This window comes from Papio anubis, chromosome 10 (assembly GCF_008728515.1).
Source record: "Papio anubis isolate 15944 chromosome 10, Panubis1.0, whole genome shotgun sequence".
Lineage (NCBI taxonomy): Eukaryota > Metazoa > Chordata > Mammalia > Primates > Cercopithecidae > Papio > Papio anubis.
Window position 1 is genome coordinate 16769611 of NC_044985.1, and position 18303 is coordinate 16787913.

An 18303-nucleotide genomic window follows, 5' to 3' on the forward strand; every position below is an offset into this window, starting at 1 on the left:
GCTTTAAAAAAGTTTGAAAATAATAAAAGATGTAATAAAACATTCATCTTTTGAATAATTGATTAAAGTATTGAATATGACCACTTGGCAGAACATTATTTAGCTGTTTTAAAAAGTTTAAATGTTTTTGAGAGAGTTAATGAAGAGAATCAGTATTTATTATTCATGTACTGTGAGAGCTGTATTATGTTAGCTATTTTGGAACATTAAAAAGTATAAATTATGTGTTTGTAGTTTTCAAGGAGTTCTTGATTTGGAACAATATGAGATTTATAAAATGAAGCTACTAGGGATTAAACTAATACCATACTTGACAATAGTAAGTATTGTCTAAAACAGAAGACAGAACGGAAATGCAGCAGATTAGAAAGAGGATGCTTTGTGGAAGAAATGAAACTTTAACAGAGCCTTTAAGATGGGAGTGGTAGTGCAATACATATTAAGAATGATATATGGGGGTAAGGAAGACAATACAAGCAACAGCTTAGTGATGGAAAGAAACATTTGTTAAGTTGGAAAATGCCAGGTGTCAAGATTGTTTATGTAGGGTAAAATAAGAAACATGCATTTCCAAATTAAAAACAAAGTGTTACTTTTTAGTTGTATTACTATAATATGTATAGGTTTTGGTCAGATCATTGAGGTGAATGCTTTTGCATGTATTTGTTAACACACTAAACTCCTTCCTGTACTACTAAAAGACGTGGATGGGGTAGGCTATACCTTTTCATTATATATCTTTGTATCAATATAAAGGTGATTTATCTAATTATATATCTTTTCACTTTTGTATATTCTTGCAATATTATCTGACACATTATTGGATTTTAAGTGTATATTGAATGAATTAATGAGTGGTTGCTTTAAATCATGTTGATTTTTACAGGTTCCATTTGGTCTCTTGCTGGAGCCATGCTCTATGCTGTATATATTGTTATGATTAAGAGAAAAGTAGATAGAGAAGATAAGTTGGATATTCCAATGTTCTTTGGTAAGAATATGTTTAACTTGTGAGGCTATTTACTGTAAATGTCTAACACAGGGTTTTGCTTTTGTTTTTTTGGACGGAATAGGGAACGCTTTTTTTTTTTTCTTCCATATGATTCTTCAAAACCATTTAAAGATTATGAAGGCCAATCCCAATGTTTACTTTATCCTGCATGGTTGTGTACCTATGAGGGAATGCCCATCTCCCTAGTGTGTGACAGAAACTCCTAACACTTTTTTTCAAATTGATGTCTTCAGACTGCAAGTCAGATATTTATCTCAGCGATATGACAGAGTTATGCTCTTATAAGCATATGAGAGTTTACCTGCTGTATTTTACATTTTGCCAGTTTTGAATAGTTAGCAAAGGATTGGGGAGACTGCCCCCAAATTATATGTTTAATGCTCTCATAGTCTATGTACTTATTTACATTAAAAATTGTGGGCCATTTAAAGGGTTTTCATTTGCATTTTATCTTTAAGACACAGACACTTTTATAACATAGATTCCTTCTCAAATTACCCAATTATAGTTTCTAGATATGGTTTATAAATTTTCCTTTGCCTAACATCAGTTCAGGAAAGAACTTGCGATATCTGTACGACTGCAGAAGAAGAACACATTGACAAGCTATCTTTCAAAAGATATCTGAATGTAAATAGATAAAGAAGCTCAGTGATAAGAGTTCAAAGTGCAGCTTACAAGGAGTCAGGAGACCTGGAATCCAGCTGTTGTAACTTTATCTATCTCATAGACATCTGGAATATGAGGAAATTGGACTAGATGAATGGCCTCTAAACTGTGATTTAGGGAATAGATAGGCTCCCGGGATGGTTGGAAGGAAATAGAGTTGCATGCAGGGGTCTAGTTCTTGGACTCCTTTGCTGCTTCACCTTTGGAACAGCTCTACTTTGTTGAGCATTTTGCATTAGAATTTAATTTGTAGTAAAGATTTTTCTTATGGTTGGGCATGGTGGCTGACTCCTGTGATCCCAGCACTTTGAGAGGCTGAGGCAGGAGGATTGCTTGAAGCCAGGGATTTAAGATCAGCCTGGTCAACATAGGGAGACCACATTTCTATTTAATTTTTTTTTTTAAAAAGACTATTTTAAAACTAAAAATAGTTTAAATACCTGTATCTGAAGACTAACAAAAATAAAATGTTTGAAAAGCCATGAGGCTGAGTGATTGCTTAATTTCTTTTTAAATACAGAATTCAAGAAATATAGCTTAATAGCCAGGTTTGGTTGCATGTGTCTGTAATCCCAGCTACTTGAGAGGCTGAGGCAGGAGAATCACTTGAGTCCAGGAGTTCAAGTCTGCAGTGAGCTATGATTGTGTCTCTGCACCCTAGCCTGGGTAACAGAATAAGATGCTGTCTCTTAAAAAAGAAAAGATAATTTTAATGATATTTTATTTGGCAGTCATAGAAAATTTTATTTGGAAAGGAATAAAATGCTAGTTTATTTTAGTGTTAGAGGTAGGTGGTTAGGTCAGTGATACTTTTTGAAAATTTAAACGTTGACAACTTGCAAGAAAAATTGCTTAATTTACTCATATTAGGGAGAGTGCATATAGACATGTAGCTTGTGTTGGTCCTGTTCATATGTGATGTGATATGTAAAGCAATATTGATCTGCCCTGGGCTTTAGAATAGACACGATTCGGAGAAGTCAGGATTGGGATATTGGGGGGTCTTCAGGCAAGGGAGTTTGAGCAGAGGCTTAACGCGGAGCAGTGAGTAGATCTGAATGATTGTGCTGGAACTTCGCTTTGTGGAAGAACAGAAAGGTGTGTGGTGCCAGATTCTGGGCAGTCTAGGGAATAGGTGGAGTCATTGGGACTTTTGTCTTTAGGTCAAAGGATGTTAATTTATGTGGGATTTCATAGACTCAGCACTTCAGGGACCAGAAAATAGATTCAGTTCTTGGTAATGCCACATTTTGGTGTTTCATTAAAACAACTTTGTAATGTTATTTAAGCATTTTAGGTCATGTGTCCTGTATATGTGTTCTTTTGTTGTTGTTTTTTTAATGAATAGATGTCTGAAGGTTGTGTATTAGTCTGTTTTCCCACTGCTATAAAGAACTACCTGAGACTGGGTAATTTATAAACAAAAGAGGTTTAATTGACTCAGTTCTGCATGGCTGGGGAGGCCTCAGGAAACTTACAATCATGGCGTAAGGTGAAGGGGAAGCAAGGCATGTTTTACACACTGGCAAGAGAGAGAGAACTTGTGAAGGGGGAACTGCCAAAGACGTTAAAACCATCAAATCTTGTAAGAACTCACTATGATGTGAACAGCATGGGGGAACCGCCCCCATGATCCAGTCACCTCCCACCAGGTCCCTCCCTGACACATGGGGATTACAATTCGAGATGAGATTTGGGTGGGGACACAGAGCCAAACCATAATAGTTGGGCTCCCTAAAACAGGATATGAGATGGGGAATTTGTGTAGGTGATTTATTGTGGGGAGTTCACTGAAGGAAAAACTTGGAGTGAAGGAAGCAAGATAGAGAAAGGGAAAGAACCGTGTGGCACACAAGTATAACTGAGGTTTGGCCCAATTCATTGCAGGTGCTAGGGCGGGGAGCAGAGGGAGAGCAGCTAATATGTCTGGGCCTTGAGCCATGATGGCCGGCCTCATAAAGCCTCCATCAATTAGTCATGAGCTGCAGAAGATGGGGTGGGGTGGAGGGTGGGAACTTGCTGGGAAAGGCAGACTTATTTGCCCCTCCCTTCACAGAAGTGGGGTGGCTGTGAGTCTTTAGCATCAGATAGAGAGTGGGTGCTCCTGCCCTGTTAAGATTTAATTAGGCATCCTAATTACCGGTTTATTATTTAGGTGACATAGTATCAATTATATATCTACTGTAATTTAATTTTCTTTTAAGAAAGCTATATGGTTACCGCATAAATCATATAGCAAATTTGTGACATAAACTACATAGAAAGTACAACAAAATTTATTATACAGTTGTAATCTTTTTTCTTTATAGTCTTTACTTTCACATGTATATAGTCATATATAAACTTAATTTCTATAGTAATATTTGCTTTTATTAAATGCTTACTCTGTGCCAGATACTATGCTATATTTTATGTGTTTAATCTTGCCAGCAACCTAATTAAATATTATTAAATTTTATTTTATGTTTATAGATTGGAAAACTAAGGCTTAAAAGAGGTATAAGGTTTGCATTACTATTCAATGATTGATAGAGCTGGGATTGGACCCAGGCAGTCAGACTGCCGAGCACACACTTAACCACTATGTGGGATGGCTTTCCTTAATAACTGGTCAGTCTGTACTTTGCTCATATGTTGAATAGCTCTTTGTGTGTACAGACTTTCTCACTAACTAGCTAGAGGTCTGGGAATGCAGGAACCAAGAGTTTTATCTCCTTTGGAACTTCTTCCATTACTGCTCGCATAGCACAAGTGTTTTGGACATAAATACTTGAATCAGAAAGCAAACCATCCAATTCTTTAAAATTAATTTAGGCTGAATACACAAACACATACATACCAGTTATTTCTTTTAAGTTCTAGGGCACTATATTGTCAGTTGCTAAGGCTAACAGCCCTTCTTGTTGAGTTGTCCTAAGTGGTTTACTCCACAGTAGTTGCTCCCATACAGTGGGATAGTTGAACTGACTGATCACCAGTTGCTTCAGACAGTTTTCTTTTTATGGTTTTGAGCTATTCACAGGAATGACTTAAAAACAAACCAACAGAAGGTTTAGCTAGTGAAATCTCCCAGAGTGCTTTTGTGCAAAATCTAATTTTGATTTTAGAGTTAATAAGCTTGGAGAATAGAAATAAATCACAATTTTAACTTTTGTTTCTTTTATACATGTTCAGGTTTTGTAGGTTTATTTAATCTGCTGCTCTTATGGCCAGGTTTCTTTTTACTTCATTATACTGGATTTGAGGACTTCGAGTTTCCCAATAAAGTAGTATTAATGTGCATTATCATTAATGGCCTTATTGGAACAGTACTCTCAGAGTTCCTGTGGTTGTGGTATGTACTGTTTATTCTCCAATTATTAATTATCAGTTGATTAATTTTTGGATATTTTAAGCGTTTATATTTTGTCTGTTTGCTGGTGGCCCTTCCTGTGCACCCCATTCTGCAACACACGTAAAACTGAATACTTTAACTCCACTAGAGCAGGGACTTTGTTTTTTAACTTCTGTGTGCCCATTCCAGAGTAGGGCCTTGTCCACAGGAGGAGCTCAATAAATACTTGTTGAATGAAGGAATGCATATGAATGGTCTAAATCTGTAAAAATGTTTTAGAAAGTGGAGTATTATGCAAATGAAAGTAGTCATTATCTAATGGATATCCAAATGTATGAGTTATGTATGCCAAGTGTGAAGGCATGAGTTCTAATTGAGAATCCAGGAGATGGTGCTTATTTAAGAGGCTTTGGAATATCTGTTTGCTTGTTCATAGGTGTTTTTGTTTTATTTATTTTCAGGACCTTTCATATCGGTGAGCCAGATATGTAAACCTTAAACTCTGATTGATTTGAGATGTTGACATACTTTGATATGCTATATATCCAATATATTGATATGCAATAATAAACTTAAAATAATTTGAAGACAGTATCATATATGGAGTTTGAGAAACCTTTCAAATAACAGAGCTTTATACTTAGTCCTATTTTTATTTAATAGAAACTTAAATAAATAGAATGAATAAAACATAAATGAGTAAAATGAATTTTATTACATACCCATTGAAACTGTTAACTAGTTTTCCCTTGTGAAAGACTGCAACAGAAATGGACTTTTTTTGTGGAGTCTTCCTTAATGCTCTGCCTATACTGCTGTGCCTCCCTGCCCAGTTAAGGAGTATCTGTTTTCTTGGATCCCCCATATTCACTCTCTTTTGTGTAATACTTGAAGATTTACTTTGTGTTGTAGTAATTTATGTTCTTATCTAAACTCCTTTGTTGATCTAAAATTCTTTAAAATCATAATCCATTAATTCATTAATTTTTTCATCTTTAATTATATACATTTTAGATAGTCGATTGTTTTAACCTGAACTATTAACAGATGACAAAAGGCTTTAGCCATCAGCTAAATTGGATCCACCTTAAAAGCTGGATTAAGTCAAACAGGCTTTATAATTCTACCTTCCAGGTTTTTTATTATAGTACTCTGCGTGACAAATATCCAAGAACATATGCTATATTTGACCCCGAACGCTCTTTTCACAGAGCAGCTAAGTAGTGGGAACCACAAGTACTTAAATTCCCTTTACCTCATCAAAAAGGACTAATTGTTCAGCCTCTGTTCAGTACTTCTAGTGACACTTTATTGAGAGATAGCCCCTTTTATTGCAGGACAGCATTATTAATTCTGACATATACTGAGCTAGATTTTACTTGCCTATAACTTCCATGGATCTGTAGTCCTAACGATATACATTATGGTTTTGTCTTGGCTTATAATTCATTTTCTCCTTACAAACCCAAATTATCAGTCTTTATAAATGGCTCATCTGTCTCCATTGGGTATAATATTTTCTTTCAATTCAACAAAATTATATGCAGATAGATATTTCAAAATTTCATACCCACATTGATAATTCAAGGTGAAATTAAAGAACTTAACTTTTGGTTAGGACAATTGTTAGAAAAATGGAAAACAACAAGAAGATATTTTTAAAGAATATTCAAGCCTTTCTTTTTTATGCCAAGCCAAATCAAAAGAATAACACACTATTTTAGTGTTCATGAAGGTGAGATATTTTTGCTTGGTGACAGAATCACATGTTGGCTTATCACTTCCTTAAAGTCTATGTGTGAAGTATTGTCCTGCAACATTAATATTGCTGTTTTCTTTGTTATCTACGTATCATCACAAAACTGTAACAACTGTTCAACAGTTTTTTAAAAAAATTAATGAAATATAAGCTATAAACTCAAAGTTGAATATCTGCAAACAGATCTTGAAAATAGCATAAAATATTTTGAGCTTTTTATACTTACATATTTGTATTTTTAATATTTGAAGAAAAACTTTGAGAATCATCTTAATGACTTTATTATATTTTATGTCTCTATCTATCCTAACCTCTTATCTTTGCTCCTGATCTCACAAGCCTATATTATAAGAAAGTCTTTGTTCAGTGTTTTTCTTTGGTTGTTTAATTTTTTTAATATAGAAATGTCTATTTTCTTTTTTTTAGGGGCTGCTTTCTTACCTCATCATTGATAGGCACACTTGCACTAAGCCTTACAATACCTCTGTCCATAATAGCTGACATGTGTATGCAAAAGGTAAGGAAACTATTATTCATAGATATTTTAGGTATGTTATTAAAACAAACGTAATGAAAGTTGAGATGTGATTAAATTATAAGGATACAAACATAAATAATACTTGATGCTTTCTCTCCCAAGGTGCTTTACTACATAGAAATATAAAAAGTACCAAAGAAATAGATAATTTCCATTTTTAGCTTTTCCATTTTTTTCCCTAAATTTCTAAGTTAAGGGCATCATCTTCATATGTAGTTCTCCAGTTTTAGAGCTGATTCTGTTCCAGATGTTCTTTGGTAAGTCACATTTTATCATATAAGCATTTTAGTTTCTGCGATGAACCGTATCACAGGTTCCTTAACACTGTGCTGATACTACCGAAGATATGAGCAGTACACGAATAATGTTGTTTGCAGTGAATGTTAGCCATCTCTCTCTGGACTCAGCAGAGTGGGTGTCCCATCCCTCTTCTCTGAAGGCCTAGTATGGATGCGGGGATTCTTGTAATAATATTGGCAATGCTAACACCACAGAAAAGAGAATCTGGGATGTTTCTCCCAACAGCCTAGAAGGGAAGAGTTTATTCAGTGCTCCTAGGTATAGCAGGAAGAACAGAGGTATGCTGTTGCCCACACTGAAAGATGGAGCATAGCCATTTATCACACAGTTCAGTAGATGTAGGCATTTAACTACAACTACTAAGTCATAGAAGTGTGTGTGTGTGTTTTAGTCTAATATAATTTGAAGAGGGAAATATTTCAAGACCCAAAGGTTTATAATGTGTACAAGCAATAGTCAAATTTTTAAAGCTATTTTTCTTTAGGTCTTTGTGCAGTTTTTAAGATAAAAGTGGCTGGGCACCATGGCTCATGCCTGTTATCCCAGCACGTGGGAGGCCAAGGCAGCCGGATCACTTGAGGTCAGGAGTTCGAGACCAGCCTGGCCAACATAGTGAAACCCCGACTCTACTAAAAATACAAAAATTAGCTGGGTGTGGTGGTGTGCACCTATAATTCCAGCTACTTGGGAGGCTGAGGCAGGAGAATCACTTGAACCTGGGAGATGGAGGTTGCAGTGAGCTGAGATCATGCCACTGCACTCCAGCCTGGGCAACAGAACAAGATTCTGTCTCAAAAAAAAAAAAAAGATAAAAGTGAAATATGCTTAGTGCTATATATCCTCTCTATTTATAAAACAATTCTTTACTGATATTTAACTTTGTTTTATGGTTCAGTAAATTCTTATTTATTTGTCATGGTTAAAGAACTGAGATTCTCTCCTTAATTAAGAATTAATTACCTTACATAACTTGCATTTTCATAGAATGTGGATATTCTATATAACACTAACATTACACATTATTACAAATCATTCTTTTATAGATTTAAGTAATATCTAGGTCCTTCTTCATCTTCAGGTCGTAATCCTAAATGGTTGTGAAACTGGGAAAATGCTACTTGCTAGAGGATTTTCGTAGACTACTGTGTAAATCATCTTTATTGTACTGATATTTTAAAAACATAAGCTTTCGTAGATTGAAAAAAATTGCAGGTTAATGTTCAGGAATTTTTAAGAGAATAGTCACAGGGGACCTAAATTTATTAAATGATTAGTCATTTAATAATTATCATTACAAATAATAATGGTTATAATTTGTTTAATAAAGCATTTTAGGATAAAGGCAAAACGGGAAAATGTATGTACAAGCAATTAATTATGAAAACATAACTAAACTTTAACTGATTGCCGAGTTCTAGATATGAAGACAATCAAGAAAAAGATCTGGTTTTCTTGATTGTCTTCATATCTAGAACTGGGCAATCAGTTAAAGGAGTAGGCTGTGCGTTGGTGTTGGGATTGAGGTTAGGGAGATTCCATCTGGAAAAAGAAGCAGGGTGTGTCCAGAACTGTGACAGAAACATGATAAGAGAAATCTACTTTTATAGGGTTTTAGGTTCACTTAGCTAACTGTATTTATTTATAGCTTCTGAAATGTTAGCATTTATTAACATTATTGTGCTTGAAACAAATTGGTTATTTAAGTCTATTTATAATTATTTTATATAATAGGAAGCATCCCTGATCATATTCTATTTTATATTCAGATATATTTAGGAATTAGAAAACAATTTTTTGTTTACATAGGTAATTTTCTTTGTTGTAATAAGTGGCTTCATTTCTTTTGTCTTAGCTTGTTGGAAATCAAATTAGAAGTTTTTTATTATGAGACAACATATACACAACTACATTGTTGCAAGCGAACTTGCCTTCTAAAGTCTTCTAGGGCTTTATCTGTCTTTATTAAGTTTGCTTTGATTCAGTTATGAAAGAAGGGTTTTAGTTGAATATTCATGAAATCATTCTGTCAACTATAGCTACATTTTTAATTGCATTATTTATAACTTCTTAATACCTTTTCTGATCTTGGGTAATTTAAATACAGCATGGCTTTTCCTGATTATTAGTTGTTCTGGCAAATATTCCAGGAATATGTTAAAATATATTGGTAATTTCATAACTAAATGAAGACTTTTTAGTTTAATGACTATTCTTTCTGGGGTGTTCTCAGGCTGACTCAGTCACCATGGATGAATACCATACAAATAGGGCCTGCATGTTAAAAATCGCCAGTTATTATTCTTGTGTTATGTACTGTGAGTTCCCTCATAAAAGACATTATGCTCACAAAACCCCTTTACTCTGACTAATGGTGCTATGAAATGGAATAGTATATGTTTTCCACCAGAGGGAGTCTTGCCTGTGATTCCAGACTTTTTTTTTTGGAATTCTCAAAGAGGGCAAACACAGTTTTCCTTCCCTATTTTACAGATAGAAGTTACTATTTTCATCATTTTTTTAAAGCAAACCTCCTGTGTGCTGCGCTTAAGTCTCAGTAGCTGATCGGTGTAGGCTTCTTTGACAATTGTTTCTGATCTTTAGTTGAGTCTAGATGGTAAAAGTGAACTAGTGAAAGGGAAGAATTAGTTTTGTTTTGGTAACTTTATGGCATCTCATTATTTTTTATTTTCTTTTTATGTATATATTTGTTTTCTTGTTTATTTTTTTCTTATTTTTTTTCTTTTTGATTTTAATACCTCCACCCTACTTACAGATATTTTTTATTTTCTTGACAACCCTGATAAATGATGGATTGGAGGATCACACTTGCTGACATCAGAGGGCCCTTCACTGATGAGGCTTGTCTTGTTGCTTGTCTTCTCTGACTAATATTCCTTAGTAAAAATATTCCTATATTTTTTTCTTTATTTTACTCAGTCATTATTTCATTTTGAGGTTTTTTCATTTATTGCTAGTTTTGAGTGTCATACATTTGCACTTAATTTGTTTTTGGTACTGTCATAAGAACTGTAGCATACACAGGATAGCACAACTATAAGTTTTTACGAAAATGTACATTTTTTGAAGATGACTGTGGAAATTGAGGAAGAGGGAACTATTTGAGACCAGGCAGCAAACAGTGAAAAAGGAATGAGCAACATGGTGTGCAGGACCAAAGTTTCATACTGTATATCGCTACTCTCAGTGTGCAATGCCTATAAATGGAAAGTATGTTTTTTTGGCTTTCCTTTAGCCTGTTTTCCAAGCAAGAACTATTGTTGTTGGTAATTTAGGTACATGGAATTGTAAGTTGAAGTCTTGAATTCTTACTTAATAATAATACACTTAATATACCGTCGGTGTTTAATTTTGTCTTCCCGTTGTTCTTATTCCTGCTAGTTGTCACAAATAGAAAACTTACATTGAAGGGGGAAATTGCCTTAATGATAATTGTGGGTGTGTTTTTTCCTCTATCTTTTATTTTTAGGTGCAGTTTTCTTGGTTATTTTTTGCAGGAGCTATCCCTGTATTTTTTTCATTTTTTATTGTAACTCTCCTATGCCATTATAATAATTGGGATCCTGTGATGGTGGGAATCAGAAGAATATTTGCTTTTATATGCAGAAAACATCGAATTCAGAGGTAAGTTTAGTCCCAATACACATTTTTTAAAATAGTGTTTGCTAGATAACTGAGAATTGCATCATGCTGGCCTAGCTTTTAGAGATTTTGTGAGGAATTATTGAAAGATGATAACTTATATGTTATGGCAGATAAAAATAAAATAATTTGTTTAGATCTTTTGGGTAATAAGATTCTTTCTCTTTCTCTCTCTCTTTCCTTTTCTTTCTCTCTTTCTTTCTTCTTCTTTTCTCTTTCTTGACAGAGTCTTGCTCTGTAGTCCAGCCTGGAGTGCAATGGTATGACCTCAGCTCACTGCAACCTCTGACTCCTGGGTTCAAGTGATTCTCTGCCTCAGCCTCCTGAGTAGCTGAGATCACAGGCACACACCACCATGCCCAGCTAATTTTTGTATTTTTAGTAGAGACAGGGTTTCACCATGTTGGCCAGGCTGGCCTTGAATTCCCGACCACAAGTGATTTGCCTGCCTAATAACTACAATTTTTTAAAAAAGTTTTGATTCACAGGTAATACCAAAAGGTTTACTGTTTTGCCATAACAAACTTAAATATAGAAGACTTTTATTGGTTTGAACATAATTCGTGATAGAATAGTATTGCCTCAATTTTTCTTTCCAATTTCTTTCTATTTAAGAATGAAAGCTTTTTATATTTTGCTATGAAAAGAACTTGATTCCAGTGACTCTGGAGGCTGAGGTGGGAGGATTGCTTGAGGTTAGGAGCTCGAGACCAGCCTGAGCAACATATCAAGACCCTGTCTCTAAGAAAATAAAAAAAAATTACCCAGACATGATGGCATATACCTGTAGTCCCAAGCTACTTGGGAGGCTGAGGTAGGAGGATCACTTGAACCCAGGAATTCAAAGCTGCAGTGAACTATGATAGCACCACTACACTTTAGCGTGGGTGACAGAGTGATACCCTGTCTCTTATTTAAAAAACAAAAAGTGAGACCCTATCTCTTATTTAAAAAACAAAAACAAAAACTGCTAACTTGGTACGACTTCTTGAGAAATTTTATCCTAGTGTTGGTTCTGCCACTGACTTGCATCCTGCCCACATAGCTTCAGCCAATGGAATAAATAAGGTTTAAGGTTCCTTTTCAGCTCTAAAGCTTTCCTTAATTATTGACTTTTTTTTTTTTTTCTCAAGAGTTCCAGAAGACAGCGAACAGTGTGAGAGTCTCATTTCTATGCACAGTGTTTCTCAGGAGGATGGAGCTAGTTAGCTGTTGTCTGTAGCCCAGGTTTGTATGTGAGCTGGGTTTACTATTGAATATGGTTCTTATTTGTGTAATATTCAAACAAAGGATTGATTTTTTTTTTTTTTTGAGATGGAGTCTCACTCTGTTGCCCAGGCTGGAGTACAGTGGCACAAACTTGGCTCACTGCAAGCTCTGCCTCCCAGGTTCATGCCATTCTCTTGCCTCAGCCTCCTGAGTAGCTGGGACTACAGGCGCCCGCCACCACGCCCGGCTAATTTTTTGTATTTTTAGTAGACATGGGGTTTCACTGTGTTAGCCAGGATGGTCTCGATCTCCTGACCTCGTATCTGCCCGCCTCGGCCTCCCAGAGTGCTGGGATTACAAGCATGAGCCACCGCGCCTGGCCAGGATTGATTTTTATAATTAGTTGTTTGAGAGGCCATACAGCCTTAAAGGCTAAAGGGGCTGAAGCCTGGGCTCCAATTCTATCTTCTGCACATACTAGCTGTGTGGCCCGATGCAAGGTTCTTAATCCCTTGGTGCTCTGGTTTTCTTATTTGTGAAATGGGATTACAATAGAACCTCCCTTATAAGGGTGTTAAAATAGTAAATACTTGGTAAATATAAAGTATGTACAATAGTGCCTGACTCAAATGATCAGGAAGTTTTAACTCTTATTTTTATTCATGCTAAGGGTCATTTTATTTAATAATATGCTTTAGAAAAATATTTTTTCTCTGATGATAAAAGTAAGAAAAATGTAATATTCTGGTGTACAATATACTGGTTGGAAAATACTAGTCTTTTATGTGTGTGTTTTACATAACTGGCACAGTGTATATCCTCATTCTCTGACATTGCTTTGTCATTTAACAATGCTTCTGGAATATTTTCCCATTTTTTACATTTTAAGAAATAGTGTCTTCTATATGTCTTTGATGGTAGAGTACATGACATTTTGCTGAATGGATGCTTGAATTAAATGCAACATACATATTTTGCAGGTACAAAAGTGATTATTTAGAATGAAAGATCACAATAAACTACTAGAATTCTGAAGATCCAGGCCCCTTTTTCTGAGACATCTTTAGGCAATTTATATTGAAATGTTTCTTGATTGCTACTGAGTTTTCCCTCCCTATCTAGAACATTGTACAACTCCTGTCAATTGTTAACACTTATGTTGGGCTTGAAGTTTAAGTTTCATCATCCTCATGGTAAACTTGCTTCTAACCTACGGCTAACGGTCCTGGTTATCTGTTTTTCTTGAGTGGGCTGTTTTTAAATCTAGTTTATACTGCACATGGTTTAAGCTCTAGTTCTCCAAGACTTTTTGTACAAGGCAGCTACCCCTGCCCTTCCCTGCCCTGCCCATCCTGCTTTCATTCTCTTCCCACTCTGAGGAAATTAAACTCTTAGCTGATTCCTTTGGTGTTTTCCTTCTTGTCTCCCTAAGTATCATGCTTATGACTTCTGTTCCATGAGTTCTCAGTTTTAGGCATCTTCAGCTGACTTTTCCACTGAGATCAATGAAGACAGATTATTTTCAACTTTACTCCTCCTCTGCTCCCACCTCACATGCCTCCTATCTCCATATCAGTTCCGCCTCCTCATCATCCCTGTATAGTTATTGCATAATTTTGGATAGATCTGTAGTCAGTGTTTATACTGCTGTCACTAAAAAATTGTTACTTATAACTGAGCCATGTAGGATTTGTCCTGGTATTTCCCTTATGCAGAGATCCTCTGTTACTACCCTTTTTGGAGAATAAACCTTAAAGTCTTCTCCTGGGTTAAAGAAAAGGCACTTGGCCAACTGTGAAAAGTAAGAGAGGGCATCTGAGTGTCTCTCTGCTTTTGCTATAGACATTATACCAGTCTTCCTGTTTGTAGTTGTTTCTTCATCCCTCCTTGCAGAGATATCTGGTCCTATTTTTCCATTGCTAACTAAGAGTTGGCTGTTATTTTCTCATTTCTCTACTTTTCTTTTTGTCCGTGTGGTTTATTCCTTTTAAGAAAAAAATTCCAAGCTGGGCACAGTGACTCATGCCTGTAATCCTAGCATTTTGGGAGGCTGAGGAGGGAGGATCACTTGAGCTCAGGAGTTTGAGACTAGCCTGGGCAACATAGTGAGACCTTACTTCTATTGAAAAATATATTTTTTAATCCTTTATTTTCTTTTTAGTGAGGTTTTGGAGAACAAGTGGAACTAAATATGTGTTTATGTGCCATCTTTAAATTAAAAAAAACCATAAACACAATTATAGTAAGTCCTCACTTAACATCATCAATAGGTTCTTATAAACTGTGACTTTCAGCAAAATTACAGCAAAACCTTTTTTTTTTTTTTTTGCATCAACATTATAATGTAACAACACTGAACAAAACAATGTTATTCGGGGACCTAAAGTCAGTTTCCTAGAACCTGTGACATTAAGTGAGGACTTTGTATTCTTGAAAGCTTTTTAATGCTGTAATTTATGCATTATTTTTCTTGGGTATGCTGTGCATTGTTCTCATACTCACACTTAAACCCACCCATATCCAGCAAGGTTTCAGTATTTTTAGAAGTGAGAGCTGGGTAAAGAAGAAAGAGTGAAGACTAAAGAAGATGGATTGCAACAGAGTAGAATAGACTGGGCAAGTGTCTTTGTCTTTGCAGGAGTAATGGTGGAATATACCAGGAGTAAAACTAACTGCTAATACACAATCTCTCATGTCGATGTCAGCTTTTGACATTGCTATAGAAGTCACATTCATAAGTTCTTAGTACTCCAAATTTGAGTATCCAGTTATTAAGTATGTATACCGTGAAAATAGGTATTTCATTTTAAGATAATTTGCTTTTTAAAATGTAAACTGTAGAAAACTAAAACTATGAAATTATAATCTAATCACATTTCTGTGGTTTTTGTTTTTAGCACGATAATGGAACTATACAGCGAAGAGACAATCTCTGGCAAGTTTTTGTAGAAAAAATGTTTCAGTGCCTAGTCTGAAAAATAACAGTTTCAGTTCTTTGAAACTCTAAAATATATTTTTCTCATACCTGTTTTCTTCATTTTCATAATGAAGCACTTTGCTATGTAGCTGTGTACATATCACTACAGTTCTAGGAAGTTCCAGTCTACAGTCCATCCAAAGGACCAACCTGCCTTACACATCTCAAGGAATTCAGCTGTTGAAATCATTTGAACTAATCAAGGAATAAATCCTAATGTTCCGGGACTTTATTTTCACATACTTGTTAAATGCTGGAATATATTATAAAAATGTTTTCAAGAAATCACTTAAGTGTTCATAGACCAGTGTTTCTGACAGGTAAAATGCTAAAATAAGCTACCTGTAGTAAGTATGGATGGTATTTTTGGGTTTTGTTGAATATTGCAAATTAACCACACAAAAAATGTTTAATTTATGCAACAAAGCATGTTTGTGCAAATTTCGTGGAACTTTAAAAAGAATAAATATTTGAGAAAATATCTGATTCACTTACACTACATTTACTGTATTATTCTTTTATAGCATTAGGTGCCTTGTATTTTAAATCTGTGACAAACCATGGCAAATTTTTAAAGGGGAAGTATTATTATAAAATGAAGAAATATGTATTTCTAAAGGCTATATTGCTGTAAACTTAATTGATAAAGCTCTGTTTAATTTAGAGTTTTGAAGAAATAGTCTCCCTTCAATTAAGAAATTTTCATAATGGAATGATTTAAATTGAAGTGACAAAGAGTATTATTAAAATACAATGTTTATATGTGTATTTGTGTATTATAGATGTATCAAGTGATTTCTAATTTTTTCTCATATGAATATGCCAGATTACTCTAGAACTAGATGCCTCTTCTTTAAATAATTTTAGTTTTCTTGAATAAATTTGTAATGGTTAAAGTACCAAGGAAGGAAGGCGAGAAGGGATTCTGTTTTTAAAATCACATCTGAACTGTTCCTCTACTAAGATTAAATTAAATGTGAAATACTTGTAATTGCAATTCTTAAACTTAGGCACATGTGCTCACTGTGCACCTGCTCCTGGACTCTATTCACCATAGTACCAGTAAACGTGTGTCCCAGGATTCACAGGCTTTTGATTAATCAATATTCTTTTCAAGTTTTCTGTGAATAGTTTAATTCTCTTCAAAATTTCTCAACTAATCTGATTTTTAAGAATTCAGTTTGCAGTGTTTAGCTTCCTATTCACATTCTTAAAATTGCTTTGGTGTTACCATGAGTCGAAAATGAAGTTTAGCCTTCCTTCTGCTTCATTCTGAGAACTTCTTTATTACCTTTAAAAATTGTTTATGATATTAAATTTAAAATACAAACAGCTCTCTCTCTCTCTCTCTGTTTTAATCATCCAGCCCAAAGTGGCAAAAACAGCTCTTTTCTCATGTGGCACCACCAATAACGCAATTTAAAAATAATGTTGAGTTTATTATACTTTTGACCTGTTTAAGCTCAACAGGGTGAAGGCATGTAAAGAATGTGGACTTCTGAGGAATTTTCTTTTAAAAAGAACTTAAGGAAGTAACATTTTAATTACTAAAGGACTACTTTTGGTTGAAGTTTATTATCTAGATACTTCTACTTTTTGTTTTTGCTGTTCGATAGTTCACAAAGACCTTCAGCAATTTACAGGGTAAAATAGTTGAAGTAGTGGAGGTGAAACTGAAATTTAAAATTATTCTGTAAATGCGATAGAGAAAGAAGCTGAGCTTAGAATCTTTTGGTTGTTCATGTGCTCTGTGCTCCTCTCATCACACAGGTCATGTGTTGTCACTCAGGATTCTGGAAGTACTAAGCCGTAGTTAACAGGCTGGATAGATCTTCAGGCAATCTTCTTCCAGTATACTGCTGCTGTTCTGTTTCTTAAAACAAAAAATCAAAGAACAACTTCTTTAGAAGGAAGCACCACCACTCAATTGGTTAACTGAAAGTATGAATCACTGCTGCTTCGCTTGCCCACCTGTTCTCTTTTTCTCACAGGTTTTATTTCTCGGAATGATTGTTGCATTTGAATACTGTAGCCATGGTGAGTGAGCAGTTGAAGACTTCCTTTCTGCACCTTCATAGTTAAGGGTTCATCTTCTCACGAAATAAAGTTGTGCTGGGTTGCTTCAATTCTGTGGATTGCCTGGAAACTAGGTAACAAGGCCCTTAGATCACAACAACCACATTGCAGGTCTTTGGAAATGCTGAGAAGGGGTTACATTCAAGTAACTGCTGACATCCTTCCTGTCTATCAGAACCATGTTGGCCTGTAATTATATTTTTCTGAATCTAAAAACAAATAGAAATTTCTGGTATCTTTTCAGTCTCCTACTTTTCTTTCTATTCATCACTTAAATCTCATTATTGTATAATGTTTCAAATTATGACCTGGATTGAAGGAAGTCTGTTTTGTCAGAAAGACTTTGTTAGGTGAACATCAGAATCTCAACCAAAACAAAGGTGAAAAATGAGGCAGCCTTAAAAGTGAATGCTTTTGAAATGAGTGCGTTTTGGAGCTTAGGAGAGCCATTAGGTTTATGTAATGCACCCATACTTATTCCTTTAAATAAATTTAAATTAAAAACATTGAGATATTGGCTTCTGTCAGCCTGATTTAATTAATTCTTTACATTAAGCTGATTTTCCCCCTGGCAGCTGACAAATAAGTTCATTGTTCTTGTAGAAGTGAGCTCACAAGGTTAAATGTGAATGTTCTCACAGGTAGACAGCCCTGGTTCAGAAGAATTTTAATGCCCACTTTAAAATCAATCATGCAGAGCCAATTTGGGGTTGCAAGGTATGACTCCTCTGGAAGCCAAGTTTTTTCATAAAGCACTGTGGTAATACCC

General features: G+C 35.0%; 1 protein-coding gene across 9 annotated transcripts in view; it reads left to right on the forward strand.

Moving 5' to 3' along the window:
* Nucleotides 1-17772, forward strand: part of SLC35F5 (solute carrier family 35 member F5) — a 42952-nt gene extending 25180 nt beyond the window's left edge. For 4 of the 9 annotated variants that reach the window (XM_009185022.4, XM_021923527.2, XM_009185019.4 and 1 more), the window contains 6 exons: nt 887-991; nt 4856-5015; nt 7201-7291; nt 11100-11254; nt 15379-15416; nt 15533-17772. In XM_009185022.4, the coding sequence (XP_009183286.2) occupies nt 887-991; nt 4856-5015; nt 7201-7291; nt 11100-11254; nt 15379-15416; nt 15533-15573 (590 nt within the window). In that variant the 3' untranslated portion in view covers nt 15574-17772. Of the gene's footprint in view, nt 1-886; nt 992-4855; nt 5016-7200; nt 7292-11099; nt 11255-12405; nt 12500-15378 lie in introns of all 9 variants that reach the window. The other 5 variants (XM_003909192.5, XM_009185021.4, XM_009185023.4 and 2 more) reach the window with 3 other exon arrangements.
* Nucleotides 17773-18303: the final 531 nt, after the last annotated feature.